The sequence below is a fragment of the Anoplopoma fimbria genome, chromosome 8, assembly GCF_027596085.1.
Source record: "Anoplopoma fimbria isolate UVic2021 breed Golden Eagle Sablefish chromosome 8, Afim_UVic_2022, whole genome shotgun sequence".
In the NCBI taxonomy this organism is placed as follows: Eukaryota; Metazoa; Chordata; class Actinopteri; order Perciformes; family Anoplopomatidae; genus Anoplopoma; species Anoplopoma fimbria.
Window position 1 is genome coordinate 18944271 of NC_072456.1, and position 15083 is coordinate 18959353.

The following is a 15083-nucleotide window of genomic DNA, read 5'->3' on the forward strand; positions in this document are numbered from 1 at the left end:
AAAAAAAACCCATTATAGTTTGTAGCTATATGCACGGTGCAACATTGTTCCTTTGTAGCAGTGAAAAGGGGGGAGTGGAGCAATCTGATTCTTGAGAGCTCAGCTCCTCCCACCGCTGCGGCTGCGCAGTTCAACATTTCACTCTTTTTTTTTTTCTCAATTTCTCACTCCTACTCTGGCTTCCGGACGCCAAGACAGACCGCTGCCGCCGAATTTAAAGAGACAGGCGATAGTTATTTTAAATACGATAAACGGCAACCATTGTCCCCCCCCCTCTCTCTCTCTCTTTTAGCTTATCTCCCGACGCTTCTTCTCCTCGCGTCGGGCTCGTGCAGCTCGATGGTGATGTTTTAATCAAAGTCGTCGCGAGCAGAAGGCTTCTCTGTCATCACGCGCTACTCCGCTCCGAATCGCTTGAGTCGAGACCGTCCAGCGAGGCAAAGTAGGGCTGCTTGCTTGGCTTTGCTTTGCTTTGCTTTGCTGGCTGGCTGGCTTGTTTGCTGGCAGGCTGGCTTCCCGACCGAGAGGAAGGTTTGTCGGCTAGCCAACAACTGGAGGTAACACAGCGAAGTGGTGGTGTCGGTGGTGGTGGTGGTGGCGGCGGCTCTCTCCACAGCCTCCCCCGTCGTCGCCCGGGAATCATGGCGAAGATTCAGACGCACAGCACCGCGAAGCAAATCAACCAAATCCAGGACAAGCCTTACGTGATCACACAAAAGCAAGTGCAGCAGCAGCACTTCCAGAAGCTGAAGGTAAGAAAAGTCCCTCAGAGTCACAACCATTTTGTTCAGTCGGATCATTGCATTGGAGGGTGTTTTTTTTTTTTTTTTTTTTTTTTTTTTTCTCTCTCTCCGGCGGCTCTGGCTAACCCGGGTTAGCTCGGTGGCCTATTAAAAAGTCTCCTTAATTCACCGCTAAACAGGAGGTTTAATTGTTTAATTACTGGCCGTCTGAGTGACACACAGTTTGTGGTAGTTTCTTATCCACGGTGTCAATAGCAGACACTGTTAACTCAAACCTCGGTTGTGGGAAGTTCCTCCTTGTTCGTTTTTTCTCTCTCTTCTCTCTCTCAGCCACCCTGAACAAAGTGGAGGACGTCAGCCAGCCAGGCTAGCCCACAGCGGCTATCCCTGTTGATTAGCAGCTTCACTACACGTCTCTTTGTCATCGCAGCAGCCTTCGACGCTGTTTGTGTAGATGTGTGTGTGTGTGTGTGTGTGTTGTAAGTTATTATGGTGTGTTGGCTAACGTTAGCTCCCAACAAGGCTCTTCAGATGAGGGCTGGTGGTGACAACGCTTTGTGTGAACCTTACCTAGTTTGGATGTTGTGAATAGAGAAAGCCAGTTTATTTATTTGTTTATTTATTTGACGGGTGCTTGTACAGCTTGTACAGTTTAGAAAGCTCACATTGCCCTATTTATATAACTTCATATGAAGACATTTCCGCATATAGTGTTGAGGAACAGTAATAGTTATGTTTGGTGTTACCCCCCTATATGTAATGTGCATGTTCAAGAGCTGGATGCAGATCCCTGCAAGGTCCTTGTTCATCAGCAGCACAAACAGGATGTTTGTTAAAAAGCTTTTTTTTTTTTTTTTTTTTTTTTTTTTTGAGACTGATTTGTAATTTATGCTGCATTCATGATTTTTCTTTCTTTCTTTCTTTCTTTCTTTCTTTCTGTGTTTTAGGTTGAAGATGCCTTGTCCTATCTGGACCAAGTCAAAATTCGTTTTGCAAATGATCCTGGCATATACAACAAGTTTCTCGACATCATGAAAGAGTTCAAGTCACAGAGGTATTTATGCAAGAAGTTACTTACTAAATTGTAAGTTTTAATAATACTTACAATAATCTCGACATCATGAAAGAGTTCAAGTCACAGAGGTATTTATGCAAGAAGTTACTTACTAAATTGTAAGTTTTAATAATACTTACAATAATCTCGACATCATGAAAGAGTTCAAGTCACAGAGGTATTTATGCAAGAAGTTACTTACTAAATTGTAAGTTTTAATAATACTTACAATAATCTCGACATCATGAAAGAGTTCAAGTCACAGAGGTATTTATGCAAGAAGTTGCTTACTAAATTGTAAGTTTTAATAATACTTACAATAATCTCGACATCATGAAAGAGTTCAAGTCACAGAGGTATTTATGCAAGAAGTTACTTACTAAATTGTAAATTTTAATAATACATTTTTTATGACCATATTCCCTATAACACACTCTTGAGACACCGAATGGTGGAGCTTGTGTGTAGATTTTGATCTGGCTGCAAATATAGGTACATAGGGATAAACCACACATTTTAAGGCACTTATCAATAACTAAGGAATTGCAGATGGCATCCCATCCCAGCAGTTTCTATTCTCTCTCACATGTAATTGTGGGATGACAGAAATTGTTATTTGTTTCCTTTTAAATTAAGCTGCAACACTTTTTGATCAGGAAGTGTTTGTCGTCATGCTGCATATGAAAGAGCAAGCTAATTTATTATTTTTCCCTGTCATCCACTCCACTAATATGTCTGTGTCTGCCTGTTCTTTTCAATAGCATCGACACACCGGGTGTGATCAACCGTGTGTCGCAGCTCTTCCATGGACACCCAGACCTAGTCTTGGGCTTCAATGCCTTTCTACCACCGGGGTATCGGATAGAAGTCCCCAAAAATGGGGTGGCTTTCCTCCAATCTCCGTTCTCCACACAGGTAAGATACTCTACGACTAAACTTGATAAATTCTCAAAACTAATGCATTATTTATGAAACCTTCGGCGGTTGCATCATTACAAACTCATGGTGTGCTGAATATACTTTAGATTAAACTTTTGATTTATAAAAGGAACAGGTTTGCTTCTTCTGCCTTGAATTTCAATTGGGTACTTTTTTTAAATTGCAGTCAAGATCCCAAGGTTTTGAAAGATCCAAAATATGCCATGCTGAATTCTACACATACATAAATTTAAAGTCTCAATAAACATTGAACATTAAAAGAATCAGCTGAAAATGAGAAATATTGCAGAAATCAGTTTCATGTGCATCAGTTTCACAGGCGGTAAGTCCAGTGGACTTTAAGGTGCATTTGAAGATAAAAAAATTACTTGCAGAAAGAAACATTCTTATTTCACTCTTAGGAAGACCAACATGCCAGACTGGATTTTGATATACATTAATATCAATTTCTTCTGTGAGAGATTTTATTTTTTGGATGGCTTACATAAAGAATTTGTTAGGACAGCCTTAGGACCAGCAGATGTATGTGTTATACACACACGTGCAGAGTGTTAACTGAGATTTGCATCAAACCCGTTATTGGCGGCGGTGTAGGTTTATAAATGTTCACTGAATATGGTTTGGTTGAATGTTTTGGTATTTAACAAGCCGTATTGCCTATATTGATTTTCCAAAAATGTAATTTGTAAATATTTCACTCAAAATGAGTTTGATACTACTTAAGTAAACAGTAGACAAAAGAAATGCATAAAGTTGTCAAATAGTGTGAACAATTTTACTTACTAAGGGAAATGGTTCATGTGTCTGAAATCCCTCTACTATATTGTGCACTATATTTACTGTCGGCCATTCTCTTTTGTTCAAATTCCGGGTGTCAAATTTATGCACTATCTAGGGCCCAGAATAATTCAATGGGACACGTAGTGTAAACTACTTTCTGCTAACAATCCAACAATGCAAAGCGCCACATTTTATAGATGCAAACAGATACCATTCAAAAAAATGCTTTCATTCTCAGGGCTCTAGTTTTTCACAATTTCTTTCCTTAGCCACCTCAAATTATTTGAGTCAGTGCAATTTACTGCTCACTATAGAGTCTATTATATAGGGAGTAGTAAATGAGTGAACAAGGGAGGGATTTTGGACACAGCCACTGAAGTGTAGTGTACATTTAGTTAGCATTAACATTGATTTACTGGCGGATATTATTCCCCAAATCTGATTTGAAGTCAACAAATTCAGTTACCTAAATGAATGCACTTCTAACCGTGCAGCTCAACTTCATCATTCTTCATCTGTCCAGGTATCCCCAGGCCAGCAGGGGAAGAGTGTTAACGCCCTTGCAGTGATGGCAACCTCAGGTAGTGCCGCTGCCGCCAACATTGAAGCTGGACCTGCCCAGACCAGTGAAGTCAAGGCAGCCCCATCAGAGTCCCTATCCTCCTCAACCCCAGCAGGACCTCCAGAGCCTCCCAGTAGGCTTTCTCTTCCCCTGACTAGCAGAGAGAGCCAGAACCAGGCAACCACTTCGTCAGTATCCCCACCTGCCTCAGAGACGAGCCCCGTAGAGTTTGACAGTGCCATCAGCTATGTGAACAAGATTAAGAACCGATTCCTGGATCACCCAGAGATTTACAGAGCTTTCCTAGAGATTCTTCACACTTATCAGGTACTGTGGAGAGGAAGCGTGGAGATTTAAGTTGCTTATACTTATATATTAGGCAATGTAGGGTTCTTTTTTCAGTTACCAAGTTTTAGTTTTTCTGACATTCATCCTATTCCACCTCAAATATTTTCAACTGTTCTTGTAGGATTTTGGTTATGCAAATGTCTCACAGCACTGTTATTTTAGTGGTAGTTTCAGTCCTGTTCTAAACAGCTTTGTGCTATTTTAAATAATAATTGAACAAGTAAATAAAGGTTGTGGGTGAAGTGTTTGTGTCCAGTATCAAACAGCAGCTTGTTCTTTGGAGGAATATGACTACTATACATATCCAAGCCAAAGATTCTCAACTTTGATCTTGTGACTTTGAAAAATGATTTACATTTCTCACCTCTGAAAACAATTTTTCCTATACCTTCCCTCAGAAGGAGCAGCTGGAGGTGAAGGAGAGTAGAGGCAACCGTGGCAGCAGTGGGATGACAGAAGATGAGGTGTTTTCTAAAGTGGCCAGTCTTTTCAAAGGGCAAGAAGACTTGCTCGCTGAGTTCGGGCAGTTCCTACCGGATGCCAAGAGATCATTGGTCAGTAGAAGCAGCAGACAGAGATAAATCTCAAAGGTTGCTTCATAATCTTTGGCCTGTCTTGTCACAAAAAACTATATCTTTTTTTTTTTTTTTTTTTTTTTTTTTTTTTTACTTCTACTTTCAGTGTTTAAATGCACCTCTCAACAGAATTGCTAACATTTTTTTATTCCTTGCCACAGCTCAGAAATTTCATTTTTAGCATATTCTTAGTAGTCCATGTATTGCGAAATAATTACTTTTTACTCAACAGTTTTTGAATTCAGTAACTCTTAGGGCAGGTCCAAGATAAAGATGAAATGATTCAGTAGATTAGTTGATAAACAGAACATTCATTAGCAACTATTTTGATTTATCAAGCTAAACAAATCTTTCAAGCAAAAATGCCCAAACTCTTTTGCCTCTCAATGTGAATATTTTTCTGTGTTTTTTAAAGTTTTACATGAAAGTACATTCAAAGGACTGTAAGTTTCACAAAACAAGCTGTCAACTTGGGCTCTGGGAATTTTTGATGGGCATTTAACACTATCTTTTCCTGTGTGCTTCATCTTCTGTAGTTCACAGGGAGCTCACTGACAGGAGGCAAAGATCAGCTGAAAAGGCTGGAGGAAGAGGACTCACTATCCAAACAAAACAAAAAGAGGCCCCGGCCCATCCTACTGCAGCACATGTCCCCACTGCTCAAGGTAAACTCTTAATTTAGAATATCCTCCTAAAGGAAATGCACCAATAAATGTACACATGACCTTGAAAAGGATTCAACTTTTTCTATCATTCCAAAAGCAACGATTCAAAAACTTTAACTACAACACATTTATTTAATAAATACATATATAAAGATCATTCATTTCTTTGTTTTTTATTTAGAAGAAAATGAAGTATTCCTGTACCAAAGATCAGTCCTTTGCTTCAGTTGGCAAACATGGAGTCTTAAGAGAATTCTCTTTCTTTGATAAGGTGAGACACCAGTTTCCATGGCAGTGAATCATGGCATGGCAATTTCTTTCCTCTTCGTTCATACTGTAGTGATAATGTCTTTTTGATTAATTGGTCTGACTTCCCTCCCAACTCACTCATCATTCAGGTTCGTCGCCTGTTTAAAAGCCAGGAGGTGTATGAGAACTTCCTGCGCTGCATTGCCTTGTTCAACCAGGAAGTAGTGTCGGGAGCCGAGCTGCTACAGCTAGTCACTCCTTTCCTGGGGTGAGTGGATGAAAAGATGCTGAATAGTTGTTTGGATGCAATCAGACTAATGGACAAAGTAGCTGCAGGGAGTTGACAAAAAGTGTAGAAGTTAATGATTGGTCTTTACTTTTAAAACTGTAGGGGGGCAACCACTGTAAAAAATAACGTATGCTTGATAACCATTATACAATTTTAAATGTATACGCAAATGGAACTTCTATGATCAGTACATATAGAACTTATATTATCTCATCACTTATGAACACAACTATGCCAGAAGAAATGAAGCCAACATGACATAATACAGTTTTATTATTATTATTATTATTTTTTATTATTATTATTATTGTGATTATTGTGATTATTGTGTGGTTTCTCTCCTGATGTATCTCTGATTTATTATTTTTCATCCATCTCCTTCCAGGAAGTTTCCTGAACTGTACACCCAGTTCAAGTCATTTCTGGGGGACAAAGAGCTCTCTCATGCTGTGTCAGGGCTGTCGGATCGCTACATGGAGGGGGGAGGGGGCAGGGAGGTGGATTATGCCTCCTGCAAGCGCCTGGGGTCCAGCTACAGAGCACTGCCCAAGACCTACCAGCAGCCTAAATGCAGTGGGCGCACTGCCCTATGCAAGGAGGTACACCCACTTTAATTATCCTAAAGAGATGTCACTACATCAGTGCATTGCTTAAAGGTAATATGTAAAGTTTTTGTTTACATTCAATGTTACTCACCAAGACACATTATGTGTATCCTTGAGGTCAGTTGAATGGATTTCCTTACGCAAATCACATTCGCAAAAGCAGATTTTACTTCAAAGTCTGAAACATGCGTTGCCTACATGCTAGCAGTCTTTTCCCCAGACTTTTGCTGGAATATTTCTGTGTTTTCTAGCATAAATGGAAACATTTATAAAAGTGCTTGAATAGAATGTCATTGTGAAATGTTCTTCTATGGAAAGAGGTTTCCCATTGCTGATATTCTTGTATGTGTGTAGGTGTTGAACGACACCTGGGTGTCATTTCCCTCTTGGTCAGAGGACTCCACCTTCGTCAGCTCGAAGAAAACTCCTTATGAGGAGCAGCTGCATCGCTGCGAGGATGAAAGATTTGAGGTACGTACATCCTAAAAACAATTCTATATGCACTTCTTGTAGAGCAGGGGAGGTTTGTGTAAACATCACAACTTACACAATGGCCTTTTATTTATTTTTTTGTTTCCCTGCTCTTGTATAAGAGGAGATAATAAGCTTTAACACAGAGTTCTGAGCACTAAAGTTTAGTTGATGACTGCCTTCTAAACTCTCTGTCTTTAACTCTCCACTCACAGTTGGATGTGGTTCTGGAGACAAACCTGGCCACCATCAGGGTGCTAGAGAGCGTACAGAAGAAGCTCTCCCGTCTTTCCCCAGAGGACCAGGACCGGTTCAGATTAGACGACTGTCTGGGCGGCACTTCTGAGGTCATCCAGCGTCGGGCTGTGTATCGTATCTATGGTGACAAAGCCCCTGAGATCATTGAGGGACTGAAGAGGAGTCCTGCTACTGCTGTGCCTGTGGTGCTCAAGAGGTCAATTTCTTTTTTCCCCAAATTTCTTCACCGGTAAAATGTTAAATTGAAGAAATTCAGTTTATGATTTTGATGAGTATGCAATACTATTACGGTCGATTAGACAATTTGGGTGTTACTTTAAGATTTAAGTGACAGTTTGATAGAAATGTTTATTTGCTGACAGTATGAGTAAGATCCCCATATCAACAGGAAGTGACTTTTGTACTTCCTGCCAACAAAGGTGAACTATGTCAGCTGTTTTAAATATGTGTTTGTGTATTCAGTGTTCTGTATCTAGGCACATTGAAATGTGTTTTACCCATGGCAGGCTTTAACATAAAGAATGCATGCCTGAAAAACTGACATGTTCCCTCACACAGATGCTTTAACCTTTACAATCAAACGTTTATGTGCACATGCAAGTTCAGTGACAACATATTCATATACATGGTTATGTTTTGTGAAGTCTCTTCATTAAAGATGTTTCTTATTCTGCAGGTTGAAAGCCAAGGAAGAGGAGTGGAGAGAGGCCCAACAAGGTTTCAATAAGATTTGGAGGGAGCAATACGAGAAGGCTTACCTGAAGTCCCTCGATCACCAAGGAGTCAACTTCAAACAGAATGACATGAAGGCCCTGCGGTCGAAGAGTCTTCTCAATGAGATAGAGAGTGTCTACGATGAGGTAAACACTTTCCTCCTGTCTGCCATCCAAACACTAGAGCTGTCATAATATGAAAAGATAATCAGTTGCAAATGTGTACAATTACACTTAACTAAGCTGTATGTGCTATGTTGTAGCACCATTCTTGAGGGTGGACACAATATAATTGTTTATTATATTTTAAACTGTAGTTTAGCATTTAAACAGAACTCTTTTTTTTTTTTTATAAAATACAAACCTTTCACATAAATAAAAAAATGCATTCAAACTCAGAGCCCACCAAACAAAATAAATCACCTCATTCTGGTGTTTATTTATTTGTGATGTTTGGGTGAGTTGATACCAAGCATGAATATAAGCTAGTCTTGTCAATGATGTTCTGGTTTCCTTGTAAAACTCAAAACAGCAGTTGACATAATTTCAACTCGAGAGAATCAAAAGAATCAATCAGAAGTTGATGGTTATACTCTGTCTGCTGATGTGGATCGTGTGATACGACTGAATGCAAGCAAGTAATGGTCCTTGTGTTTATATTGTTTTTGTCATTTCCTTTAATGTTGTTTTCTTTTAAAACTTCGTAGCTGGGAATGAATTGATCATGTTTTTACCTTAAATTTTATAGAGGAAAGATCTCTGCTCTCAGAGATTAATTTCTCTGGATCAATGCAACTCACCATTAAAATCATTTTGTGTGTGTGTGTCTTTGAAGTTGCCTGCATTCATCTTCATTCATCTCTGCGTTTTTCTGCGTCTCAGCGTCAGGAGCAGAGCACGGAAGAGGGCGGCGTTGGGCAGCAGGGACGTAACGGCTCTGGTGCAGCCACAGCCAGCGAGCCTCACATGGTGTTTACTTATGAGGACAAACAGATCCTGGAGGACGCTGCCTCGCTCATCATCTACCATGTCAAACGTCAGCCAACCATCCACAAAGATGACAAAGACCACATCAAGCGCATCATCCAGCACTTTGTTCCCGACCTGTTCTTCTCCCGCCGCGGCGAGCTCAGTGATACTGAAGACTGGACAGACGAGGAGGTTGAGCCTGAGGAGGGGGTGGAGAGAGGAATGGGAGGTGGAGCAGCAGCAGCAGCAGCATCAACAACAGCAGGGGGAGGAGCAGGAGGAGGAGGAAATGGTAATTCTAATAATGCATCAGGAGCAGCAGCAGCAGCAGCCACAGGTGGTCAGCCTCAACCCCAACCTGCCCAATCACAGCTCCAGACCCAGTCCCAACCCCAGCAGCAGCTCAATGGCGAGTCCAGGCGGAGACGCTTCAGCCCATCTCAACCTGCAGACACGGAAGCCTCCACCACCTCCAGTAGCACGAGCCAGCCTGCTGGGACGGCCTCATCCACCCCTGGATCTACGGCAATGGAGACGGGTTCAGGTGTACCCGGGGAGAAGGTGGACCTGCGCGACCCCGAAGCAGAGCACCAGAAAGAGATGGACGGTGTCTACAACCTTTTCTTCGTCAACAACAACTGGTACTTCTTCTTGCGGCTGCACCAGACCCTGTGTTCGCGGCTGCTGCGGGTTTACCGGCAGGCAGAGCGGCAGCTGCTGGAGCACCGAGCTGAGCAGAGCAGGGAGAGGCTGCTCATGGCAGAAGGAAGAAGAGAAAAAGCATGTGACCTCGCCATGGAGCTCCGCCTCAAACAGCCCAGTAAGTTCATCTACTAGTTGGCTATGCAAATCCTAGAATGGTTACGTTTAAGTTATTAACATGAGCTGGTTCAACCAGCTGCCACATCTGACGCAACCTGGACAAATAAGATTGTTTTGTGGCTTGTGTTGTGTTTTAGATCCTGGAACTATGAGCAAGAGCTGTGATATATGTAATGAGTTAATTATCTTTAATTAATGGGCACTGAATAAGAACGTGCATTTAAATCCGTGTCTGATGTCAATTCATTCGGTGTTGAGTCATAGTAACACTGCACGTTGAAGAGAAAGGCTTGTTTGAAAATGATTCCAGATGTGTAGAAAGACGGGTGATATTCTTTTCTTTGCCCTGCTTACATTTGAAGTGGCAATTTCAGGCAACAGTTTGAATTAATGATCTCAACAAGGACTTCATTTTTAAGTTGTTCTTGTGGTAGTAAACTTAATTTATTCATGTTAGAGGCAAAGATCCTGCCCACGCCTTTCTGTCACAACAGATCCACAGTCTACCTCCACACGGATGAATTAATTGCATTGTTATTACCTGCTGGTTGTAACAAATGTGGCATCCCTTTCTCCCACAGGTGAGGTGGAGTTAGAGGAGTACTACCCAGCCTTCCTTGATATGGTGCGCAGCCTGCTGGATGGCAACCTGGACTCCACACAGTATGAAGACACTCTGAGGGAGATGTTCACTATCCACGCCTACATCGGCTTCACCATCGACAAGGTCATCCACAATATCATCCGGCAGGTAAGCAGAGCTCACGGTCACGCCGACAATGATGACAATAGTTTAACTTTATTTACAACTTTTAACGTATTCTTTCCCCCACTTTCTTTGACTTCAGCTACAGCACCTAGTGAGCGACGAGGTGTGTCTGCAGGTGGTGGATCTTTACCTGGCTGAGAGGAAGAGGGGGGCAGCTGGGGGAAACCTGTCCTCGCAGTGTGTCAGATCAGCCTGGGAGACCAGTTTCCAGTGGAAAGCTGAGAGAGTCATGGCCGAGGAGAACTGCTTCAAGGTAAGCACAGAGTCCTGGTGAATGCAGTACTGAATTACATATTCGGCCCTGACATTTTGCTTTTTATTTGAGGCAAGGAAACTATTTTCTATGATCAAACACCAACTCTGCTGCAGTGGTAATATGCAGTTATTTTAGAGGATGGTTAAAAATTCTCAGATCACTAATGTATCCAGAAAAGCAAAGCACATCACTAATAGTTATTTTTTTATCATGGAGTGTTTTGTTCAGAGAGAGCCGTTTCCTGTTTTACTAAAAGTTAATAATTTTCCTAATTGATCTGATGTGTAATGCAAGGGCAAACCTAGTTACATATTTACCTTCTGTGTTATGACTAATCTGCTTTAAAGGTGAATTCTGCAATTCTGGAGAAAAGAGTATTGATATTTGAACAAAGACACCCCTCCGTACAGAGATCCTACGGGATGTTGGCATGAACCAGATTGGCGTCCCTCTCACTCACACTTGTACATACATGGCCTTTCCCCCGTCCTGGCTGGTTTAGTGTTTGTTTCCCATTTACAGAGCAAGGGCTGTGTATGAACACCTGTTTTTTTTTTTTTTTTTTTTTTAACTGCACACACAGAACAGACAGTGGACTGTGAGAAGATATTTGCTAAATTTTACAAAAAATATATTTGATAAAAACTGCAGACTCAACCTTTAAACTTGGACATGTAAGTGATGCTATTTATTTACAGCCAGTTGAACTACAGCAACATGAACATGGCCTCTTTAGATTCACTTACATATATTGGAGCACCAAAGCCTTCTTTAGAGATTTTACCAGCATTAATCTCTTGGTTTTATTCGGGTGTTGTAAATCGATTTGAGGTGTTTTACAGATGTTTCTTTGTGTCATCAGGTGATGTTTCTCCAAAACAAAGGTCATGTGACGATGACTGTTGAGCTGCTGGACACTGAGGAGGCCCAGGCTGATGACCCGTTAGATGTACAGGTAAACACACATTTACAAAGAGACTATTTAGATACCTAAATAAAATTGTATAAATAATAATGAATGATACACATTTTGCTGAACAGTTATTAATTGGTGTTTTTTTCCCCTCAGTGCCTGTCGAGCTACATGGAGCAGTTTGTAGGAACAGAGTCCAGTCTGTGTTCTCAAGAGGGCTACTTTTTCAAACCTGTATTTCTGCCCAGGTATAACAGTTTAACATATTTGGAGGTTAAGACTTCACCATACTGCTTCTCATTTTAAGCTGTGCATGTACTAATCTAATAGCCCCTCGTCTTGTATAAATAATACAGCCAGACCAGCTTATGATCACTCAGTCCATGCACCTCCAACAGATCTTTGTTGGCCACTTACTGCTTCCCCACTTGTTTTTCTAATATATTGTCCAAAAGTAGACAAAATGTGCTTGGTACAGAGCATCCACTATGTCAACACTAAAAGAAAGTTTACATTTCCACACGCTGTCAGAACCAAGTATGACCAAAATGATTTAACACAGACCATAGAGTCAAATCAACACATTTTTTTCACGGTTCAGTTGCGCGTCATTGCCTCATTTCAAGCCGGGAAAAAAAGTTGTCATTTCTGGAAAAGTTACGTTTTACTCAAACATGAAGTCTAACTTCAGAGAGATATAGTAGTCATCGCAGATAACATTTGTAAAAATGAACATGGTCTAATTGATATGTCATTCCACTGTAAATATGTCATATATATTGTAATCTGATCAGTATGTTAAGGTCTGATAAATGCGCTCTTCTCGTAGGAACCTGCGTCGTTTCCGTCGCTGGCAGGTGCGGCAGGTGGAGGCGATGCGCTGCCGGAGAGAGTGGCACCGACAGCTGGGCGTGGAGAACGCCGGGAGTCTGGACTGTCGATTTAAACTCAATACTCACAAGATGGTGTTTGTCATGAACTCTGAGGATTACATGTACCGCAGAGGAGCGCTGGTCAAGGCCAGGAAGGTAGGCTAGAGTCTGAATTTAGTCTTTAGTCTCTAGTTTCCTGTTGTTGTAAGATGTATGAGTTTGAGACGTGATGTGGGGAATCTTTGTGACAATGTGCGTTGGGAAAATCAAACCTCGCTTGTATATTTTCTGCTTGTTGTCTGACCGTCTTTCCTCTTCCTCCACAGTCGCAACACAGAGTGGCGGCGAACCAACATGAACGCTTTGACAAGTGGCACCAGGGCTGGCAGGCCAATCACGTTACGGCCGTTGCTGAACGCTCAGTGCAGAACTGGCTACTGGGCGAGGAGGAGGAGGACATGATCCCCTGCAAAACTACCTGCCTGTCGACCGAGTTGAAAGGGCAAGCGGTGAACAGATACCAAGTTCATTACAGCGGTAGCAAAGCCCCAGCCTCCCCGTAGAGGGCCTGCATACAGGTGGACAGGCAGTACACAAAAACAGGTAAATGCATGGACGTACAAGACATTCATACACTAAACACAGACGTAAACAAGCTGCAGTCCTGCTTCTCCGCCTTCCTCCACAAGGTGTCCACTCATTCACTTTCACTGAGGGATGAAGAAACACAGTGCAGACTCTGGACTGTTTATACCGGTGGACAGTGAGTCAGTGAATGAGTGCACAGTGAGAGGAGCGATGACGTGGAGGGGGAAAAAGGACCAACACAGACAGTAAAGTAATCAATGAGAGTGAACTCGGCCCTGATTGATGGGACGAGTCGGACACGATGGCACAAACGGAGCTTTTCATCCTCAGCATCATCATCATCATCATCATCATCATTCTAGCTTCTCTGGTGGCACTAAAAGTCGATGGACACGGAGGCGGTTGATCGGGCGAGAAGTTATGAGATCATGAAATTTGTTTCAGAAATGTGAATGTCTGTTTCTTTTTCTTCTTTTTTTTTTTTTTTTCTTTTTTTTTTTAAAAGTCAAGTGTAGTTTTTAGCTTCTAAAGCCAGAGAGCCTTCTGTTTGTTGGTTGGTTGGTTTATGCGTGTTTATATGGAGAGATAATGGTAAACGTGTGTATGTATGTGTATCCTGCTCTCTTCATTTTGTCTGTTTCTATGCCCAGTACAGGCTCTACAACTCTAGTAATGCATTATTACTGTATGTGCATATATATATTTACATAACAGGGATCCTGTATTTTTATATATGCATCTACACGAGTTGATTGATACATCTTAAGATCATGTTGTTCTTTACAGTGTTTGCTGTCAGCCAACTCTTGATGTTTTGCATTTTGTTTTGTTTTCTCCCTTTTTTGTGTTGTAGCTAAACAAGTTATCACCAAGGCAACAAGTAGACCTTAAAATTAATTGGTTTAATATGGAGGAAGCAGTCAAATTATGTATCATATTCATGATACTAAATGTTTACTTTGTATTGTCTTTTTTTGCATACTGACATTGAAAATAAAAGCAAAATATCAGTGTTAAAATAGAATGTATAACATTTATCCTGTATCAGTTATCATAAAATAAACAACCTAGTTGTGACCTTCTTAGATGTTGACTGGCAGGTTGTTTGTTGGCTTGAGAGAAGTTTAACGTACAATTGCAATACGGTTATAACAAAACATAGAAACTAGAGCCTTACAAAAGAGCATAAACAACACATCTCTGACACTGTATCAATAAAAACAAAATCAGAGCTGACATGATTAATAGAATACTGTTCTACAGAAAACGAATCAACAGGCAACTATTTTTATAATCGTATAATAATTTCCAGAAATTGGTGGAATTTGCTTTTTCCAACTAATTAAATGTTAGGAATTGTTGTTTTTCTCTATTAATCATTATATATTGAATATCTTTTGGGTTTTGGACTATTAATAAAATTAAACAAAAAAAGTCGCCTGGAGCTCTGGAAAATGGAGATATTTTTCACAATTATCAAATATTTTATAAACAAATTGAATGTGCTTAATCAGGAAATCTATCTTTATTTTAGGCAGTAAATTGAGCTCTGTTAAATCAGGATTTATTGCAGGGCTGTTGTGCTGGAATGCATTTAATTGAACAAATAGCTGTTTTTCTTGTATTTAGTGTAAATTTAAGTG

At 40.9% G+C, this 15083-nt stretch overlaps 1 protein-coding gene across 2 annotated transcripts; it reads left to right on the plus strand.

The window, feature by feature from the left end:
• The first annotated feature begins 111 nt into the window (after positions 1-111).
• Positions 112-14831, plus strand: sin3b (SIN3 transcription regulator family member B). Of its 2 annotated transcripts, XM_054603538.1 has the most exons (19): positions 112-752; positions 1691-1797; positions 2559-2712; positions 4040-4405; positions 4825-4980; positions 5538-5666; positions 5848-5937; positions 6065-6183; positions 6590-6803; positions 7164-7280; positions 7496-7734; positions 8215-8398; positions 9134-10040; positions 10624-10793; positions 10891-11064; positions 11930-12022; positions 12137-12228; positions 12810-13008; positions 13179-14831. In XM_054603538.1, exons 1-19 carry the CDS (start codon positions 642-644, stop codon positions 13413-13415), a joined length of 3858 nt encoding a protein of 1285 aa, XP_054459513.1. In that variant the 5' UTR covers positions 112-641; the 3' UTR covers positions 13416-14831. The 2 variants fall into 2 exon arrangements, with proteins under 2 accessions (XP_054459513.1, XP_054459515.1); XM_054603540.1 differs by lacking the exons at positions 112-752; positions 1691-1797 and adding an exon at positions 2128-2153.
• The last annotated feature ends 252 nt before the right edge of the window (positions 14832-15083 follow it).

Bases quoted from the DNA above. Each gene is read 5' to 3' on its own strand.
- sin3b (XM_054603538.1), top strand. From the start codon at position 642: ATGGCGAAGATTCAGACGCACAGCACCGCGAAGCAAATCAACCAAATC. The intron at 4,406-4,824 runs GTACTGTGGAGA...ACCTTCCCTCAG, and splicing joins AGATTCTTCACACTTATCAG to AAGGAGCAGCTGGAGGTGAA. The intron at 12,023-12,136 runs GTAAACACACAT...TTTTCCCCTCAG, and splicing joins ATGACCCGTTAGATGTACAG to TGCCTGTCGAGCTACATGGA.